This window comes from Protopterus annectens, chromosome 6.part0 (genome assembly GCF_019279795.1).
Source record: "Protopterus annectens isolate FY-2018-M chromosome 6.part0, PAN1.0, whole genome shotgun sequence".
In the NCBI taxonomy this organism is placed as follows: Eukaryota; Metazoa; Chordata; order Ceratodontiformes; family Protopteridae; genus Protopterus; species Protopterus annectens.
Window position 1 is genome coordinate 159,464,925 of NC_056737.1, and position 17,056 is coordinate 159,481,980.

The window sequence follows — 17,056 nt, forward strand, 5'->3', positions numbered from 1 at the left end:
GTAGAGCTACTTGTATTCAGTTATCTAGATAGGCACCAATGAACTCCAGGGATTGTAGTGATTTGTTGTATTTTACATTAATACCATGTTGGAGACATAGGTGGAACATGTATTCCCTGGCTTGAATGAGTAATGGCTTAGTGGAAGCATCTAGGTAAGGAAACACTTTGGCTTGGATCGAGGCAATCCAAATTGGAGGACAGATACAAAGTCTTTGATTTTATTGGGGTCAGAGCTATGGAGGTGGATGGATCCAACATCTTAAATATCTTCTAGGGTGGAGTGTACCCTGAAGACGTCACAGGACGACAGCGGTTGGAGGAACGCTTCTTTGAATCCTTATATTTGTCTTGAGCCTCACGTAAAGATTTCTTGAAGGAGGATGGGGCTCTAGAAGTAGAAGGAAGAAGTCCTTTTAAAATTAGTTTGTTCTTTCTGTTGAGCAGGGCCAGATTATTAAAACTAGCACAAATCTTACAATCTGTACTAAGGTTAGCTGGGCCAAGGCAGCAGACATTCTGAATGGCTGTCAGAATTATGGATTTTGTCCCTGTAAATGGCGCACTTCTTAAATCTGTTCAGTTTATCAGACATCTTAGAAGTTAAATACCTATGAAAAAGGAAGACTAAGCAGGCAAAATACCAACAATGGTAACAACTATATACGGAAGATAGAAAAAGACAGCAATACCAATGATGGTAAGGGAGAAATACCAAGTAGGTAACAAGACGGCCCATAAGGGCAGAAGGTCCAGTAGAATAAAGTACCTAATTAAGAGCTAATAAAGTTATCTAAAACTCTATTCATAAACATTTTTTAACACAGGAGGATAAGGAGGAGAAACAAAAATGAAACGGGTATCTAAGTGGATAAAGAAGCTAGAAATCTGACTTATCTCACAATCCCACACTTGAGCTAGTGGTGAGAACTTCTTATCGTTAAAACATAAAATGATATCTGCAGTAGCTATGGAGGAGAAAGGGAGTAATGGTAAGGGGAGCAGCTCGAGCTACAGAATCTAAAGTCTACCAGAGTAGCCAAGGATGGATCTGATGTGGATCTGATGTCGGATCTATCAGTTGAGGAACAGACAAAGACGACATCAGATCTGTTTGATCAATTCCCTTTGAAATTGCGTAACATGCAACAGATAATTCAGTGACTTGATGACAAAGTCACTGAAGTGTAGACACACTTCTCAAGTCTGTCCAATGCCCTGGGCTCTCTTTTAGGGGAGGAATAGAAGAACTCTGTTCCATGAGCTCTTTCTTGGTGGCTGCTGCAACTCCATTGCATCCACTGGGGGAACCTTGCTTCAATAAGCTATATTCTTGGGTGAGGAAAGGTATTTGTCTGGGCATTTTGGGATGGGCTCTGTGACATCTGGATCCTTCCAAGCCCAGTGGGAGATAAGGTCTACCATCTCATCTGCCAGGGAAAACTACCAAAGTTGTAGCTGGGCTGGGTTTGAAAGCTTCAAGGAACACTGACTCTTCTTGTGAAGGGGGATCGGAAGACCAACCACCTTTTTGTCTCAAAAGTTTGAATATTTCACCAAAGGAGATGTCCTTAAGAGGTGACCCTTTCCCTTAATCAAAGTCATTATCTTCTCTGTGGAGAGTTTAACTGTCTTCTTTTACACATATACTTCCGAGGGGGCTCTTTGGTTGGAGGCGCTGGAAAGAACTCAAAGGTGCCAACAGAGTTCCTGAATGAGGGCATTCTCTAAACTTGACTGGACCAGCTATCCTAATGGAATAGAATGAAAAGACCCAGCTTTCACAGCAAACAGTTAAGGATTGGGTGGACCCAAGGGGAGCCATGTCTTTCCCAATGAGGTTGAGAAACCTCTCTCCACTACATCCAAGGCTGAAGCCATGGTAGAATGAAGTCTCAAATGGACAGGATCTGTAGTTATGTGCAGGATGGAACCCAGTCGCCCCAGGCTTCAGCCTCAATGAGGGGGTCAGAACCATGTTGTCTAGTGCCAAGTCTCAGAGAGGAAGGGATGGCTCTAAGAACATCAGAGTCCAATCCAACCCCCGGATCCAGTCCCAACACCGTCTCCAAGACTCTAGCTTTCTGGAGCCTTCTGGATCAGTGAAGGTGTCACAGTCATAGAGAGCCACACCTTTTGATCTCACACAGACAAGCTCAGAAGTCTCGGATCCAAACTCTCTACTGGACAGATCAGAGTAGGAGTCAAAGGCTGTGGTTGTACAGGAGGTAAGCTAACTGATCTGATGTTAGATGGAGACAGAGTAACACCCAATTGAATCAGGGTTCTAAGAAACTTTTTCATCATCTTGTCCACATCTGCATCTATTATCCTCCTAGATGCCCTGACAGATGAGGAGATTGAGGATGGATAGGATACCCTTTTAGTAGTGTCCTGCAGTAAAGGAGAGTGCATCCTCAAAGTCACTGGCTCCAGATAAAACTTGGATGTGGCTTGAGGTGACTTAGACTTTGCCATGGTTGGATCTCCAGGTTTAGTTGGATCTGAGGATTTAAATTTTTGTCAGGATTGGAACCGAAGAAGTTGACAGAACTAAGGTTTTCAAGATTTTCTTGGGTGAAGCCAAGGCCAAAGAAGTTGAAGGACAGTGATCAGAGGAATGCTTCCTCAAATCTTTACTTTTGTCCATTCCCTCTCCTGAAGATTTTTTTGAAGAGGACGGAGCTCCAGAGGTAGGAGACAGAGTTTTTTCAGCCATGACCCAGGCCACAGGGGCAAGAAGAAAAGAAATGTGTATGTAGTTGTGATAAACATATAGAAATAAAACACAAATTTGTGAAAAGTAGTAGGCATAAGTGACTTTAAAAAGTATGTAGTGCATGAAGTGCTATTATTATACACAAAAAAATTATTAAATAATAAGCGAGACCCAAATGTAACAATGCTTACAGAACTCTTAAGCACTCCCTAGGCACTGTTAACATTGAGTCTGCACTAAAAGCAGACCTTGCTGATCAGAAAACGTAGCAGCATGGCATGAAATGGCTTTGTTTCAATTCCCATTTCTGTCTGCTATCTGCTAAACTACACCCAGTACTTTGGTTAAAACTGCTTCCCTTACACAGAATACATAAGACTTCAAAAACTTTCCCAATGCTTTACCAACTTTCAAAGCTGGTACAACACATTAATTTTTTTTTTTTGCTTTCTTAATCTAATTTCTCACTAACTAATAGTACATAGAGAAGATAAAACTCCATGCACTACAAAAAAATTATGATCGGATCTACGATCATTATGAAAACTGTGTTCTCAAAATATATGACAAGATTCAGCTTTCGAGGTGAATTTCTTGGCATCCATGCCTCAAACAGATAACATGTTTATTACAGTTGGAGACCTGATCATAATCCTCTAAATTATGCATAACATTAAAAAAATTGGGTATGTTATTTACAATATTCAAAGAAGGAGTTTAAATGTTTTATCACTTGGTAATATAAATAGAAAAAGTGCCAGTTTTAGAATTAGGTTTGACATACAGTACCTGTTTTCAATCATTGTTTTTGAAGCAAATGCAGGCTGCTTGCTTTGAGAGATGCTCTTTTACCTAAGTTTGAAACAGATGTATTGACTTTTGTAGTTTCTAAAATTGTCTTATCTGTACAATCACAAAATAAGATGAGGTAGCCACTAACTGGATGATGGTGGAAAATGCTTAAATGAGGACTGAGTGGACAATGGGCAATCAGCATTCTGAGGTGGCAAACCCTTTTCTACTTTTGTTGTTATTGACTGATAGTATGACGGTTGCAGCAGGACTGCATCCTGCTGTGATTGCCAGCTTTCGCATCCTGCTGTGATTGCCAGCTTTCAAGAAGCACCAACCACACTGTAGACCCTTCAACTCAAGATAGAAGTGGGGAAAGGGGAAACAGCAGTTACTAAGTGAAGGTAATCCAACTACCCCCCCTCCAAATTCAAAACATCACCAGTCTGATGACCTCTACAACTGAATGCTGGGTATCTGGCCAGGCAGTTGACTATTGTTCATTTCCTGGCACCACTGTGGTGGTGCCATCTTTGAGAAGACAGAGAAACTGTTAGACTAAAGACCTAATCATTAGTAAGTACAGTGAAGAGAGAGAGTATTTGTTATCCCTGTACCTACCTGCTAATAATTTAAAGGCCCTTCTGTTGCTGCCTTGCATTTCTGTGCATTTCAATGCTGCATATCAGCCCTGACAACTTTAATTGCTGTTTTCTTTTTTTTTTTTGGGGGGGGGGCAGCACTGTGCTCTTATAAACCAAAAGTCAATACTACGTTCTTTGGAATGTACTAGTTTGATAAAGATAGGTCATTTAACTGACTGACATTAACTGCCATACAGGAAGGTTGCTACAATGGTCTAAATCAATATCAGAGAATGGTTCATTATCCATGTTCCCAGATCAGCTTCTTAATGAAGAATGAAGACTTATTGAACCACAACTCATCAAACTTGCAACTTATCACATAAATGAGCTTTTCAGAGTATTTTCTGCCAAATTAAAAATTTCCACTTATGTTTTTAGCCACCCTCACACCCTCAAAATATATCAACAAACTCCAGAGTATACAGCATAGGGAATGAAGAGAAAACAGACCAAGAAAAACTCATCAGTGCAATGAGGTTTGCTGTAATGAGACATTTGATTCCACCAGACAATTAGCAGGTCTGATACTACCTCGTATCATTCCTGGTAATTTTACAGAAAATGTTAATAACTGGGAATATGCAGTGGTATCTCCTGCAAGATATAGTTGTCCTTCCAAATCATTTTGTTGGTGTTGTTGCAGAAGAGGGTTAGATTCCTGGGCTGAGTATTTATGATGCCATTTGACTTGCTGATGTGCTGAAGGTTCATCAATATCGAGTAGGAGTATACCTTGTATACCAGACACAGTTTATCTCTAGCAGTTTGTAGGATACAGAGTATAGTGACAGGGATTTGAGGCAGTCCATGTAGGACATATTGATTAGGCGGCCTTATATTATGTTATAGAAATAAAACACAAATTTGTGAAAAGTAGTAGGCATAAGTGACTTTAAAATGTAGTGCATGAAGTGCTATTATTATACACAAAAAATGATTAAATAATATCTTGGTTACAGAGCGAGACCCTAGGCACTGTTAACACTGTGGGCATTTCAGTTGTTGCCATGTGTCTGGAGAGATACATGCCAAAGGGGGCATTATACACAATGACTGGCGTAACTGTTCACATGTACTGACAACAATAAAATATTTTACAGAGTTGTTCTCATATAAGCAGTCTGAAATTTGGAAAGCCACCTGCTTGAAGTCTCTTGAGAATTCTGGCTCAAATTTGTAAGAATTATAAAGCACTATTAACTTACCTGACTAGTCCCTGCCTTCAATGGAAGTTCAAATCAGAAGCAGAATAAAAGAGATAAAGCAAAAAAAAAAACAAAAAAAAAACAATAAGCAATTTCATTAAAGCATTAGCCATAGTAAATTATCACAACAGCTTTCTAAATATTTTTTTTGAAAAATAATTTAACATTCATTGTCATTAGATGCATAGTTAACTAAACATTTGAACACAAATTCAAATGGAATGTTGTATCACGTTTCACAAATTTCCTAAGGATTATACATTTTCAGGAGACAAAATCATCTTAGAGCAACATTCCCACCTACACCCAAACCACTCATGAGCATTTCTTTGCCTCATAGTGCCCTATAAATGTATACTTCTATTTGGTTTACCTTGTCAGTTAATGAGACATATTATTCTGAGATGCTTTCCATTGTCTGTCAATGTGACATTGTATAATAATCCATCTTCTACCTAAGGTAGGTTATTCTTTAACTATATTTAGGGTTTTAAAACCTGCTCTCACTGTGATGTTACCCTATGTGGTGCACAGGATGCACTCCTCACTTAATATCACTGACCTTGGCTTGACTAGTGACCTGAGTGTAGGATGGTATGCTGGGTGTTTGACAGCAGTATACTGTCCACTACATACAGAGGCAACAATGTTGTTGCAGCTGGCTAAGCAGTCACAGATAACAGTGAAGATAATACATAAACAACCACACGAAAAGGATGTGAAATACCAAAAAAACAGCCAGGACCCATACAAAATGTTAAATAAATCTCCAGCGCTTTGGCAAAACCTTCAAGGAGTACATAAAACCATCAAACAGGACACTCACTTAAATACAAAATTATACATTAATTATTCAATTAACATTAAATTAATTCAAATCAGCAGCCTCCAATTACACTCAAGATTTAGTCCCAAAGGGGACATAGTATTAAACTTTAAAATATATACATTTTCTTTATACATTAATTTCCTTTTATATAAATCATCTGAATAAAACCCAACCGGCATTTTTTCTAAATTAGTAGCTTTTAAATCATGTGGGTTTAAATTATGGCATTCAAAAAAATGTTTCACCACAGGGCTCTCCACCTTTTTGTTTTTAATATTTCTAATGTCTTCCTGCAATCTGCATTTAAATTTCCTTTTAGTTTCCCCAATATATGTAAGACTGCAGGAACACTGAAGAGCATAAATTATACCCTCTGTCTCACAATTAAATATCTCAGATGGATAAAATGCATGTCCATTAATAAAATTAAATGTTCTAGTAACATAAGTGCATACATTACAGTGACTACAAGGACAGGTACCTAAAGGTATATCAATATTTGAGATGGAATTCAAGACGGGCAATATAAAATGTTTATGCACCAAAATATCCCTTATATTTCTACCTTTCTTATAGGATATACCTACTGATGTACACAAAATATTGACTAAATCATCAAATTTAAACAAGTATTGCCAGTAATATTTCTCTAAGTCTATAAGTATAGAGCTAAATGTTCCATAAGTAGAAACAAAACATATCTTACATTTATTTCCATTATTATTTCTACCATCATTATGTATTTGATAGTTATTGAAAAATATCTCATGTCTTACAGAAGTCTCATTAATACCTTCAGTAACTTTGTTAACAGCAGTTTGTATAACATCTATATCATACCCCCTAGATACAAACATAGAATACATTCTATTAATTTCCATACAAAAATCATGCTGGTTGTTACATAATCTCCTCAATCTTAGACATTCACTATAAGTAAGTGAAGAAAGGGTATGTGGTAGATGGCAACTCGTGCCAAATAAATATCCCCCCATCCTCAAACTTCCTATGTACTGATGTAATTAACTTATTATTACTAATGTTAAGTGTAATGTCCAAAAAAGTACTTAGTCTACCTACTTGCAAACCACTGAAGCAGAAACCGAATCTACTTTTATGTGACCATTCCACAAACATATTGACTTCTGTTTGATCCCCTTTACAAATGAAAATGAGGTAATCTATTAATCTGTAGTGTTTAATTACAGATTTATTAAAGAATTCACCGATACAAATGTTCCAGTTCATACTATCCCATCACAAGATTGGCATACATGGGGCGAAAGATGCCCCCATGGCCGTTCCCTGGAGTTGGAGGAAAATCACCTTATTACATGTAAAATAGTTATTTTTTAAACAGAAAGCCAACAGTTCCAATATATAGTTACCTTTCAGATTATCTCCTATAAAATATATAACTGCTTCAAGTCCAAGTTTATGTTTAATGTTCATATATAAACTACATAAATCTACTGTTGTGAAATATATCATCACACCATTCAAAATCAGACAATTTATTCAAAGAATCCATGCTGTGTCTAATGTCTAAGTCATTTTAAAACATGTTTTTGCTACAAGTGCACTATGCAAATGGGGAGTAAGTGTTGCTATGTTTCATTGCCTCATTTTTTAATTGCTTAATTGCCTTTTAACTAGATTGGTTAGCTGGTTCTTAAATAGTTGTGTGTAGGAACTGTTTTCAGGATCTGAGGAAGGCACACGCCTAAAGCGCTTTTCCTGTTCTTGTTTTTGTTGCATTAAAGTTCCAGTTTTATGTCTATGGTGTTACACTCCTTCTTCGTTTTCTTCTAATTTGTGTACTGGAGCATTCTTTGGTGGTACTACTAGATTTGGTACTGGTCTCTAATGTATGAGGGCAATTTCACTACATTAGGTAGTAACAATTTATGTAACAGACCAATATTTTTAAAAAATATATTTCTGAGCAGAAATAATCCGTATGCCAAGAGGGTTTATTATATCTTTGTGAATCTTTGGAAGGGAGTAAAATACTGCCATTTCACTATTACTGCAGTTAAATTTCTTTTCTATATCACCCTTAGTAAAATATCCTAAACAATGTTCTTTATGTATAAGAACTTCAAACTCCCTTATTGATTGCCTATATTCAGTCAAATTACTAATCCTATAAGTTTCCTTATTATCCAAGTGCATCATACATAATAAAATACTGTTGAACATTCATTATAACAATTTTATCCCTTTTATCTGAGGGTTTGATAACTATATTTTTATTTTTTGCTAACAACTGCACTCCATGCCACTCCTGAGATATAAGATTATAATCAATATTATTCCTTTGCTCATAAATTCATTAAATGCACATTCCATAGCATAATTAATCATTTGAGAAAAATGTTTAATACCATTGTAACTGTATGGAGGAGCAAAATCACTTTTATAAGTAATATCATCAGTATTAAACAAATTATATGCATTAAAATCACCACAGTCCATTGACTCATTACAAAAATCAGAATTACATGAAAAAAAGTTGTCTTCAAGACTAGTATCTGAATCTATCTTTTGTTCCACACAACTACCCATTTCATTATCCATAAAATAAATGTAATTAATTCATACAAATGAGGCAGTACTATTAGAATAAATTTTAACCCGTAATTTAATACTTTCATTTGACATTCAGTTAAAAGAAATTTGAAATGTTTACTACAATAGAGTCTGAAACAGAATTAGTACCATTTAGACCTTTTTATGTTGCCTCGTATTGTCTTTTAAAAGACCAGTTGAAGACCATCACGTTTACGGTCGTTGGTGACTTATTTTCTCTCTTCTTTATGAAAGTCTTTATGGAATTTAGCAGGCTCCTGGGCAGCAGGTAGAGCTGGAAACTGTTCCTCATTACTTTCCGCTTCAGTTGAAACTGTAGATATGTCAGACACAAAAGACACACCTCTAGAGGAACCAGATGACTTGTTTAAGGTGGTATGGTTCCCTCTAGAGTTTCTTCATTCTTTTTTATGCCATAACAACAGTGAAGATAATGTCTGCACAAGTGAAAATATGTGCACACAAACACTGACATCTGTGGGTGTCATACAGAAGCTGGATGGAGCAGTGCTAAAACTCCTGTTTCACTTTATAATGGATTATGAGACACCATTCAGCTCTCAGTACTCGAGGGAGTGAAAAGGCAAAGGACAGTTGTGTAGCTTGCATTTACAACAGCAGCAGATGTTTGAAAATCCCCACTGCTGCAGTAGCCTTTTGGCTGTATGGGCTGTATCCTGTCCACGATGCAACAAATACACACAGAATCCAAAATTCACAACACCAAATGTCAGAAAAACACCAAATCCAGTAAGAAGGAACTCAAATAATAGGATGAATGTGAATTTCCATTTAATAGCACATTCTGGTACCTCGGCAATTCGCCTTCAGTGGAACAATTAATTATGCATAAACATCTTGTTTATATATTCACATCAATTAAGTCATTGGCCATTAATTGGCTATGATTTCAAACAATTAAAGTGCAAATGAGTGCAAATTCTCTTAAACGGTACAAATGTACCCAAAAATGTTAGTACATAATAATAAACTGATTACTAAATGCTGAACTGAATAAAACCATAAATAAATCAATACATAAACTTTTATATAATAAATTTGAGAATACATTAAATTAAATACAGCTGAGACAGACAGTCAAACTATAATGCCACTTTCAAATTCATCCCCTAAATTAATCCCCTGATATTTAAAAATCATTCTGTGTTCAGTTTCTTGTGTTCACCTACTTAATTCAGTTTTAATGAAGAAATGGTCTAAATGCTAGAACACTAAAAAGAACCATCATCAGTGTTACCATTGTGCATTAACAAAGTGAGAAGCCACAGGGACTCTTCTGTTGCTTCTTCTGATGTCCCTAGGTGTTTCAAAAAAATTTCTTAACCCATATCTTGTCCTCCTGTCCTACATACATAAAGGTATAGTGCAATCACATCTAGAAATATATACACCCTGATGATAAACAATCAAATTTCTCCAAAGGCAATTCTCTTAAATTCCCCTTCAGGTAAGGCCTTCATCAAATGGGGGGGGGGGGTGCATGCTGCTTGCATGCAAAAAATTGTTGAACGCAGTGGATTTTCTAAAAGGTTTATTTTGTACTAAATTATCCTTTCCTATGTAGAATTCTACATCCAAAAATGGTATATTTCTATATGAACATTCAAAAGTTAATGTGAGTTATTATTCATATGATCCATGCATTTGTCAAACAAAGAAACATCACCTTTACAAACAAAAATCAGATCATCGATATAACGTTTGTAAAAAAACAACATTGTTGACAAAAAAGGTGTTTTGAAACATAAACTCCTTCTCAAATTCACCCATATATATATCAAATGCTGCTCCCGTGGCTGTTCCTTTAAATTGAAGGAAATCTTCCTTCTTCCACATAAAATAATTATGTGTTAAGCTAAATTCCAACAGGGACAGCAAAAACATGGTGTGTGGTCCTTCACCCATCATTTTGTTCATGGCCTCTAGGCCCCATCTTTTATCTATATTCATATAGAGAAGCGACATCAACTGTAGCCCAATAATAGTTCTCTTTCCACCCCGTCCTACGCAGTGCTTTACAAACATCATCAGTGTTCCTTACATGTGAGCATACTTTAATAAGATATTTTTAAAAATGAAAATCAAGGAATTTATTCACTCTTTCAAAAAAAGATCCTATGCCAGAGATGATGGGTCTCCCTGGCGGATTAAGCATACTCTTATGGATTTTAGGAATAATATGAATATAGGGGTGACGGGGTTCTTTAACTGTAAATTTTTTAACATTACTGCTAGTGAGGAACCCTAAGCTTTCACCTCTTTCCAACAATTCATTAAGTTCATCAGAGTAAAGTTTTAAAGGGTTGTTACTTTATCTTATTAAAGTATGCTCACATGTAAGGAACACTGATGATGTTTGTAAAGCACTGCATGGGATGGGGTGGAAAGAGAACTATTATTGGGCCACGGCTGATGTCTCTTCTCTATATACAAATATAGATAAAAGATGAGGCCTAGAGACCATGAACAAAATGATGGGTGAAGGACCACACACTATGTTTTTGCTGTCCCTGTTGGAATCTAGCTTAACGCATAATTATTTTATGTGGAAGAAGGAATTTTTCCTTCAAGTTAAAGGGACAGCCATGGGAGCAACATTTGCTCCAACTTACGCAATGATATATATGGGTGAATTTGAGAAGGAGTTTATGTTTCAAAACACCTTTTTTGTCAACAATGTTGTTTTTTACAAACGTTATATCGATCTGATTTTTGTTTGTAAAGGTGATGTTTCTTTGTTTGACAAATTCATGGATCATATGAATAATAACTCACATTAACTTTTGAATGTTCATATAGAAATATACCATTTTTGGATGTAGAATTCTACATAGGAAAGGATAATTTAGTACAACATAAACCTTTTAGAAAATCCACTGCAGTCAACAATTTTTTGCATGCAAGCAGCATGCACCCCCCCCCCCCCCCCCATTTGATCAAGGCCTTACCTGAAGGGGAATTTAAGAGAATTTGTAGGAACACTTCAGACCCAAATTTATGAGATAAAGTGTTTGATGAAGTTTTTGATAGACTTTTATCCAGAGGTTATGATAAAATCACACTTCAAGATATTAAATGTAGGTTATCTAAAGGGAAAGGTTTTGTGGGAGGTGGTTATCAAGATCGTCCATTGGTGACTTCAGAACAAGAACAAATATTTTTTCTTTCTAGATATTCAGAATTTTCTAGGGTTGTTGAAAACATTCTTAAATAATTGTGGCATGTAGTCTGTGATTACCTTGCCACTGGACATGTTTCCTAGGCACATTACTTTCTCCTATAGTAGATATAAGAATTTGAAGGAGTTACGGAATAGAAAATTGGAATATTCGGTTGATATAAATGTTGGCATGCAACGGTGTGGTCGTTGCTCGGTATGTGATGAGGTCTGCAATTTGCATGGAAAGAAAGTAAATGGCAGAAGGTATGTAGCCTTTGAGAAATTTGATTGTCTGTCATCAGGGGTTGTATATATTCTAGGATGTGATTGTACTATAACTTTATGGTATGTAGGACAAACTACCAGGAGGGTTAAGATTCATATTTTGAAACACCCAGGGGATATCAGAAGAAGCAACATGAAGAGTCCTGTGGCTTCTCACTTTGTTACAATGCACAATGGTAACACTGATGGATTTATCTTTAGTGTTCTAGCTAGACCCCATTTTCAAGCAGGAAATTTTAAAACTGAATTAAGTAGGCTAGAACACAGAACTATTTTTAATTATCATACTTTACACACTAGGGGGATGAATTTGGAAGGTGGCATTATAGTTTGACTGTCTGTCAGTTGTATTTAATTTAATGTATTCAATCTTATGTATCTAAACATTTATAAGTTTGAATTTGTATTTATGTAGTTGGTTTTATTCAGTTCAGCATTTAGTAATCAGTTTATTATTATGTATTAAAATGTCTGGGTACATTTCTACTGTTTAAGAGAATTTGCACTCATTTGCACTTTGTTTGAAATCATAGCCAATTAATGGCCAGTGACTTAATTGATGTTAATATATAAACAGGATGTTTATGCATGATTAATTGTTCCACTGAAAGCGAATTGCTGAGGTACCAGAATGTGCTATTAAATGGAAATTTACATTCATCCTATTGTTTGATTTCCTTCTTACTGGATTTGGTGTTTTTCTGTCATGATGCAACTAATGTCCAACATCACACAGCTCTGGCGCCACCCCCTCCCAAACATCTACATTCTGACTTTTGATTGGACAGCCCAGAAGAGGTAAATCAGCAGTCAGAGTGAAGAAATCTTCAGAAATTTCTTGCCCATACAGAGAGAAGAGTGCACTCATCCTGAACCTTTAATCATAATGAAAGACTGCATCCCATTAATTAACTATATACAGAAGTTGGGGGCTGGTATGTGAGTGCAGCTACTGCAGCAGTGAGGAATTCAAACATGCAGCTTACAAAACTGTACTATGTTCACCATTCTCAGTGCTGCAGTAGCCTTTTGGCCATATGGGTTGATTACCAAAGCTTATCGAACCTGAGAGGAGGAAGGATAAGTACCCATGAATCCCTGGAGAATGTTCCTAGCAAAGCTCATCCTACACCTCAAAAAAGGAATCTAATTTGTAGTGCTTTGTAAACGTACATACAGAGTACCAGGTTGCTGTTTCTAGAATGTTTCCAGAGTCTACCCATTTCGAATATGCTATCATATGTGCCACGACTCTAGTGGAATGTGATTTGATATTGCATGGAACTGATTTACCCTGGTGGGTATAGCAAAAGACAACAGCCACGGAAAAATATTAAATTGCCCCCTTTTTTGGAAAAGATCCTTGATTCTTTATAGCTACACAATTAAGGCTTGTGTATATAACACAAGCAGCAGGTTGTAATTCAAAGAGGGAAGGGATAATAATAAAGTAGGGAGTTCATGAAATAAGGCGAGAGTGGGAGTTTTGGGTGCAGATCCTTAAAAAGAATAATAACAACCATACAGAATGTAAAGTAGCAGAAAGTATTCTAAGACTAAGCCAGCACAAGAATGCAGAAAGAAGATTTTGCTAATAGACATGATTGTAAGTAGGACTAAAGAAAATTGGCAGGAACACAGGTGGACAGTAGTCTCTCCTTTGATCACATCGCCACAGTAGTCAGGAAATCCTTCTATGTGGCACACCACATCACAAAAGGTTTCTCATCCAGAAAAAAAGAGGTCATTGTTCCCCTCTACTCATCACTCATTAGACCCATTATAGAGTACAACACTCCTTTTGGTATGTACCTCACAAGACCTCTACAACAACTGGAAAGGCCGCAGAAATACCTCACAAAGAGGATTACCGGCCTCAAACAGATGCCCTACGCAGACCATCTCAAAAAACTCCAGCTTTACTCCGTCGCATATCACCTACTCAGAGGTGATCTCTGCCTAACATACAAAGCTATGTCAAACCCAGAGCTGTTGGACATGCTCCACTTAAAGAAATCCCAATCCGTCCAAGCTGCACGCTCTAGGGACCTAAACCTTGTCACCACAATAAACAGAACATGCCGGAGGGATAGATTCCTGTCCCAGAGACTTCCCATACTCTGGAATAAACGGGTCTATATTATAACATCGAATTTTATAAAGTTCAAATGTTATAATATCGAACCAGTTTTGTCGAATGCTGAAAACAGTGAAGGTGCAGGACACTGAATTCTTTCCCAAGGAAAGAATTCGGTGGGCCGTTGCTGTGGCTTCGCTTTTTTCAGTGTTCGATATGTTGGAACGTTACAGGTTGGGTTCAGGTAAGTGTGTGATTGTGTGTAGGTAAGGGTTAGGGGGCAGGTAAGGTGAGTTAGGGTTAGGGCATGGGTGAGGTGAGTGTAAGATAGTGACGGACCATAGGGTTGGGGTCGGGTTAAGGTAAGTGGCTAGCTAGTAGTCTAGGTAAAGTTTAGTTTAGGTTTAGGATTTTAAGTGTATGTGTGTGGATTGCTGTTTTTTGTGTGTGTTTGTGTTGTGTGTATGTTTCTCGGAATAGCGATTTTTTTTTCCTCCTCCTGGGGAAAAAAATGCTATTCTGACTGTTCGATGTTTGCAGATTTCAGTGTTTCGGGTTCGATATTATAACATTCGATCTTTGTAGATTTCGATGTTATAATATAGACCCGGAATAAACTACCTATCCATATCCAAAAAAGCTTCTCATTAGCACTCTTCAAGAAAAATCTTGATGATTGGATGGGAAATAGGAAATTCACCCCGGGGATCACCTCTGTGGCTCTGCTCGACAGTGGCACAGGAAAATAATTTTCTTGGGTGGCAAAAGCCAGGGTACCTTTTTGGATGGGCTTGTATAGGTCCCAGGGCCGATACCCTAGTACCTACCTATAAACCTAGGAACCTCCTGGAATTTACTGGAGAAAACTGGCAAGGGAGAAAATAACTAGAGATGGAAAGGTAATAGAGTGATGGAACCAAGAAGACATTTGGATTGCAGACTAAGGACTACCTTCCCTACCAGGGATTGATATCAGAATATAGGCAAAGAGAAAGTAATACGGGAACCATAACTTAAAGACCTGATCTGGTAGAGTTTTTAGAGACTCCCTATTGAAATGTAAGCACTCAAAATGACAACTGTCAACAAGCTGAAAAAAAAAGTCTAAAAACACAGGAAAAGAGCAAATTTTGAAAACTGTCCTTTTCCTTAAAACCTCCCTCCGAACTCATATATACCAACTCTGAGACTGCCATGCCTTGGAGAAAAGGGAATATTCCAAGAAATGGCATGCCAGAATTAAGTCTTCTTTCAGACATTCAATCTCTGCATTTCGGGACTTGCTCTAGTGGGTCCCCAACATTTCAAATGGTTACAATTTCTACTTGAATCCAGAATAGAAGTTGCTGTTACAAAATGGATAATTAGTAGGGCATATAAAATATTGCAAAGCAATCAGAGGACCTTAAAAATGTATGGGAAGAAAGACTGGAAAACCAGTTTACAATGGAACAATTGGTGAACACATGTATGGCTGCCAGGTATGCAACAAAGACCGGAAGGTTTAGGATCTTTGCTTGGACGTGTCTGTATAGGTATTTTATCTCCAAGCAAACTTCAAATAAATTTTCCTTAGCAAAGGTTGGCGGTGTGATTGGGAAGAAAGAGGACTGGGAACATATGTTTTGAGAGTGTGATGAGTTGGAAGATTTTAAAAATTCCCTACAGACCACTCTGTCACAAATATTGAGTGAGAAAAATAACTATTAACTAAGGAAATTATTCTTTTGAGTTGGGACACATGATCTGAACTGCATAGATATAGTAATGCTTCATTCAGTTTAATTATGTTGGCTGCCAAATGATCAATTACTAGAAAATGGAAATCAAAGTCTAAACCAACGGTATTTGAAGTACTGAATATTGTAAAAAAGAACTGGAATAGAGATCTTTAGAAAAGGGAAGGAGCGAATTACACAGAAATAAATGGAAACTGTGGAAACAATACATGCAGAATAATGCTCAGGAGGAGGAGTAAGGTTTAGGGGAAGGCAGGAACTGTGTCACTAAAGTAATGTTGGACTGATGCTGGTTATGTCAAAGAACATACATGATCTATAATCTATGTAACTGGAAACATATTAGAATGGATTGTTTTCTTTAAAAAAATATCATCTCAGTTGTCTGTGGAGTATCCTTTACCTCTCATTTTTAGGTTCAGGAAAAAAAGTGGAGAGATGGATAGTTTGCTTAAAGCAAACACAGATGCCAGTTTAGGCATAAAACGAGGATTAGTTAACAAAGAAACCCAGTCCCTATGAAAAATGAGGTAGGGTAGATAACAGCTTAATAAGAGCTTGTAACTCAGATACCCTTTTTTGTATAGGTCAGAGACATCAATAAAATAGTTTTTTCATGTTAAGAACCTGAAGTCATCCAGTTTAGCTGGTTCAAATGGAACAAGTGTCAGGTTCTCTACCATAAAAGTAAGATCCCAAGGTTGGGCTACCAGCTTTCATGGCTTCTTATGCAAAACCCCTTTCAAAAACATTTTAACATGACAGTGTACTGAAATAGGAGGATCCATGGGTAGACATGCTGAAATGAATAAATTAACCTTGAAGGAGTAATTCACACAAAGATTGTAAAACCAGAGAATAACAAGCCCGGAATGGATTCTGGTTATGCTGTTGGCAACAAATAGAAAACCTTTTCCATTTGCTAATACATGATTTTCTAGTAAGCTTTCTTGTCTCCATTAGTAACTGCTGTACGTCTCAGGAAGCAGGT

At 37.0% G+C, this 17,056-nt stretch overlaps 1 protein-coding gene across 1 annotated transcript in view; it reads right to left on the reverse strand.

Moving 5' to 3' along the window:
• The window catches only part of LOC122803780 (echinoderm microtubule-associated protein-like 5), a 3,919,718-nt gene that overhangs the window by 1,157,149 nt on the left and 2,745,513 nt on the right, over window positions 1-17,056 (reverse strand). The window contains exon 28 of the mRNA XM_044073467.1: window positions 5,363-5,377. Within this exon, the coding sequence (XP_043929402.1) occupies window positions 5,363-5,377 (15 nt within the window). The remainder of the gene's footprint in view (window positions 1-5,362; window positions 5,378-17,056) is intronic.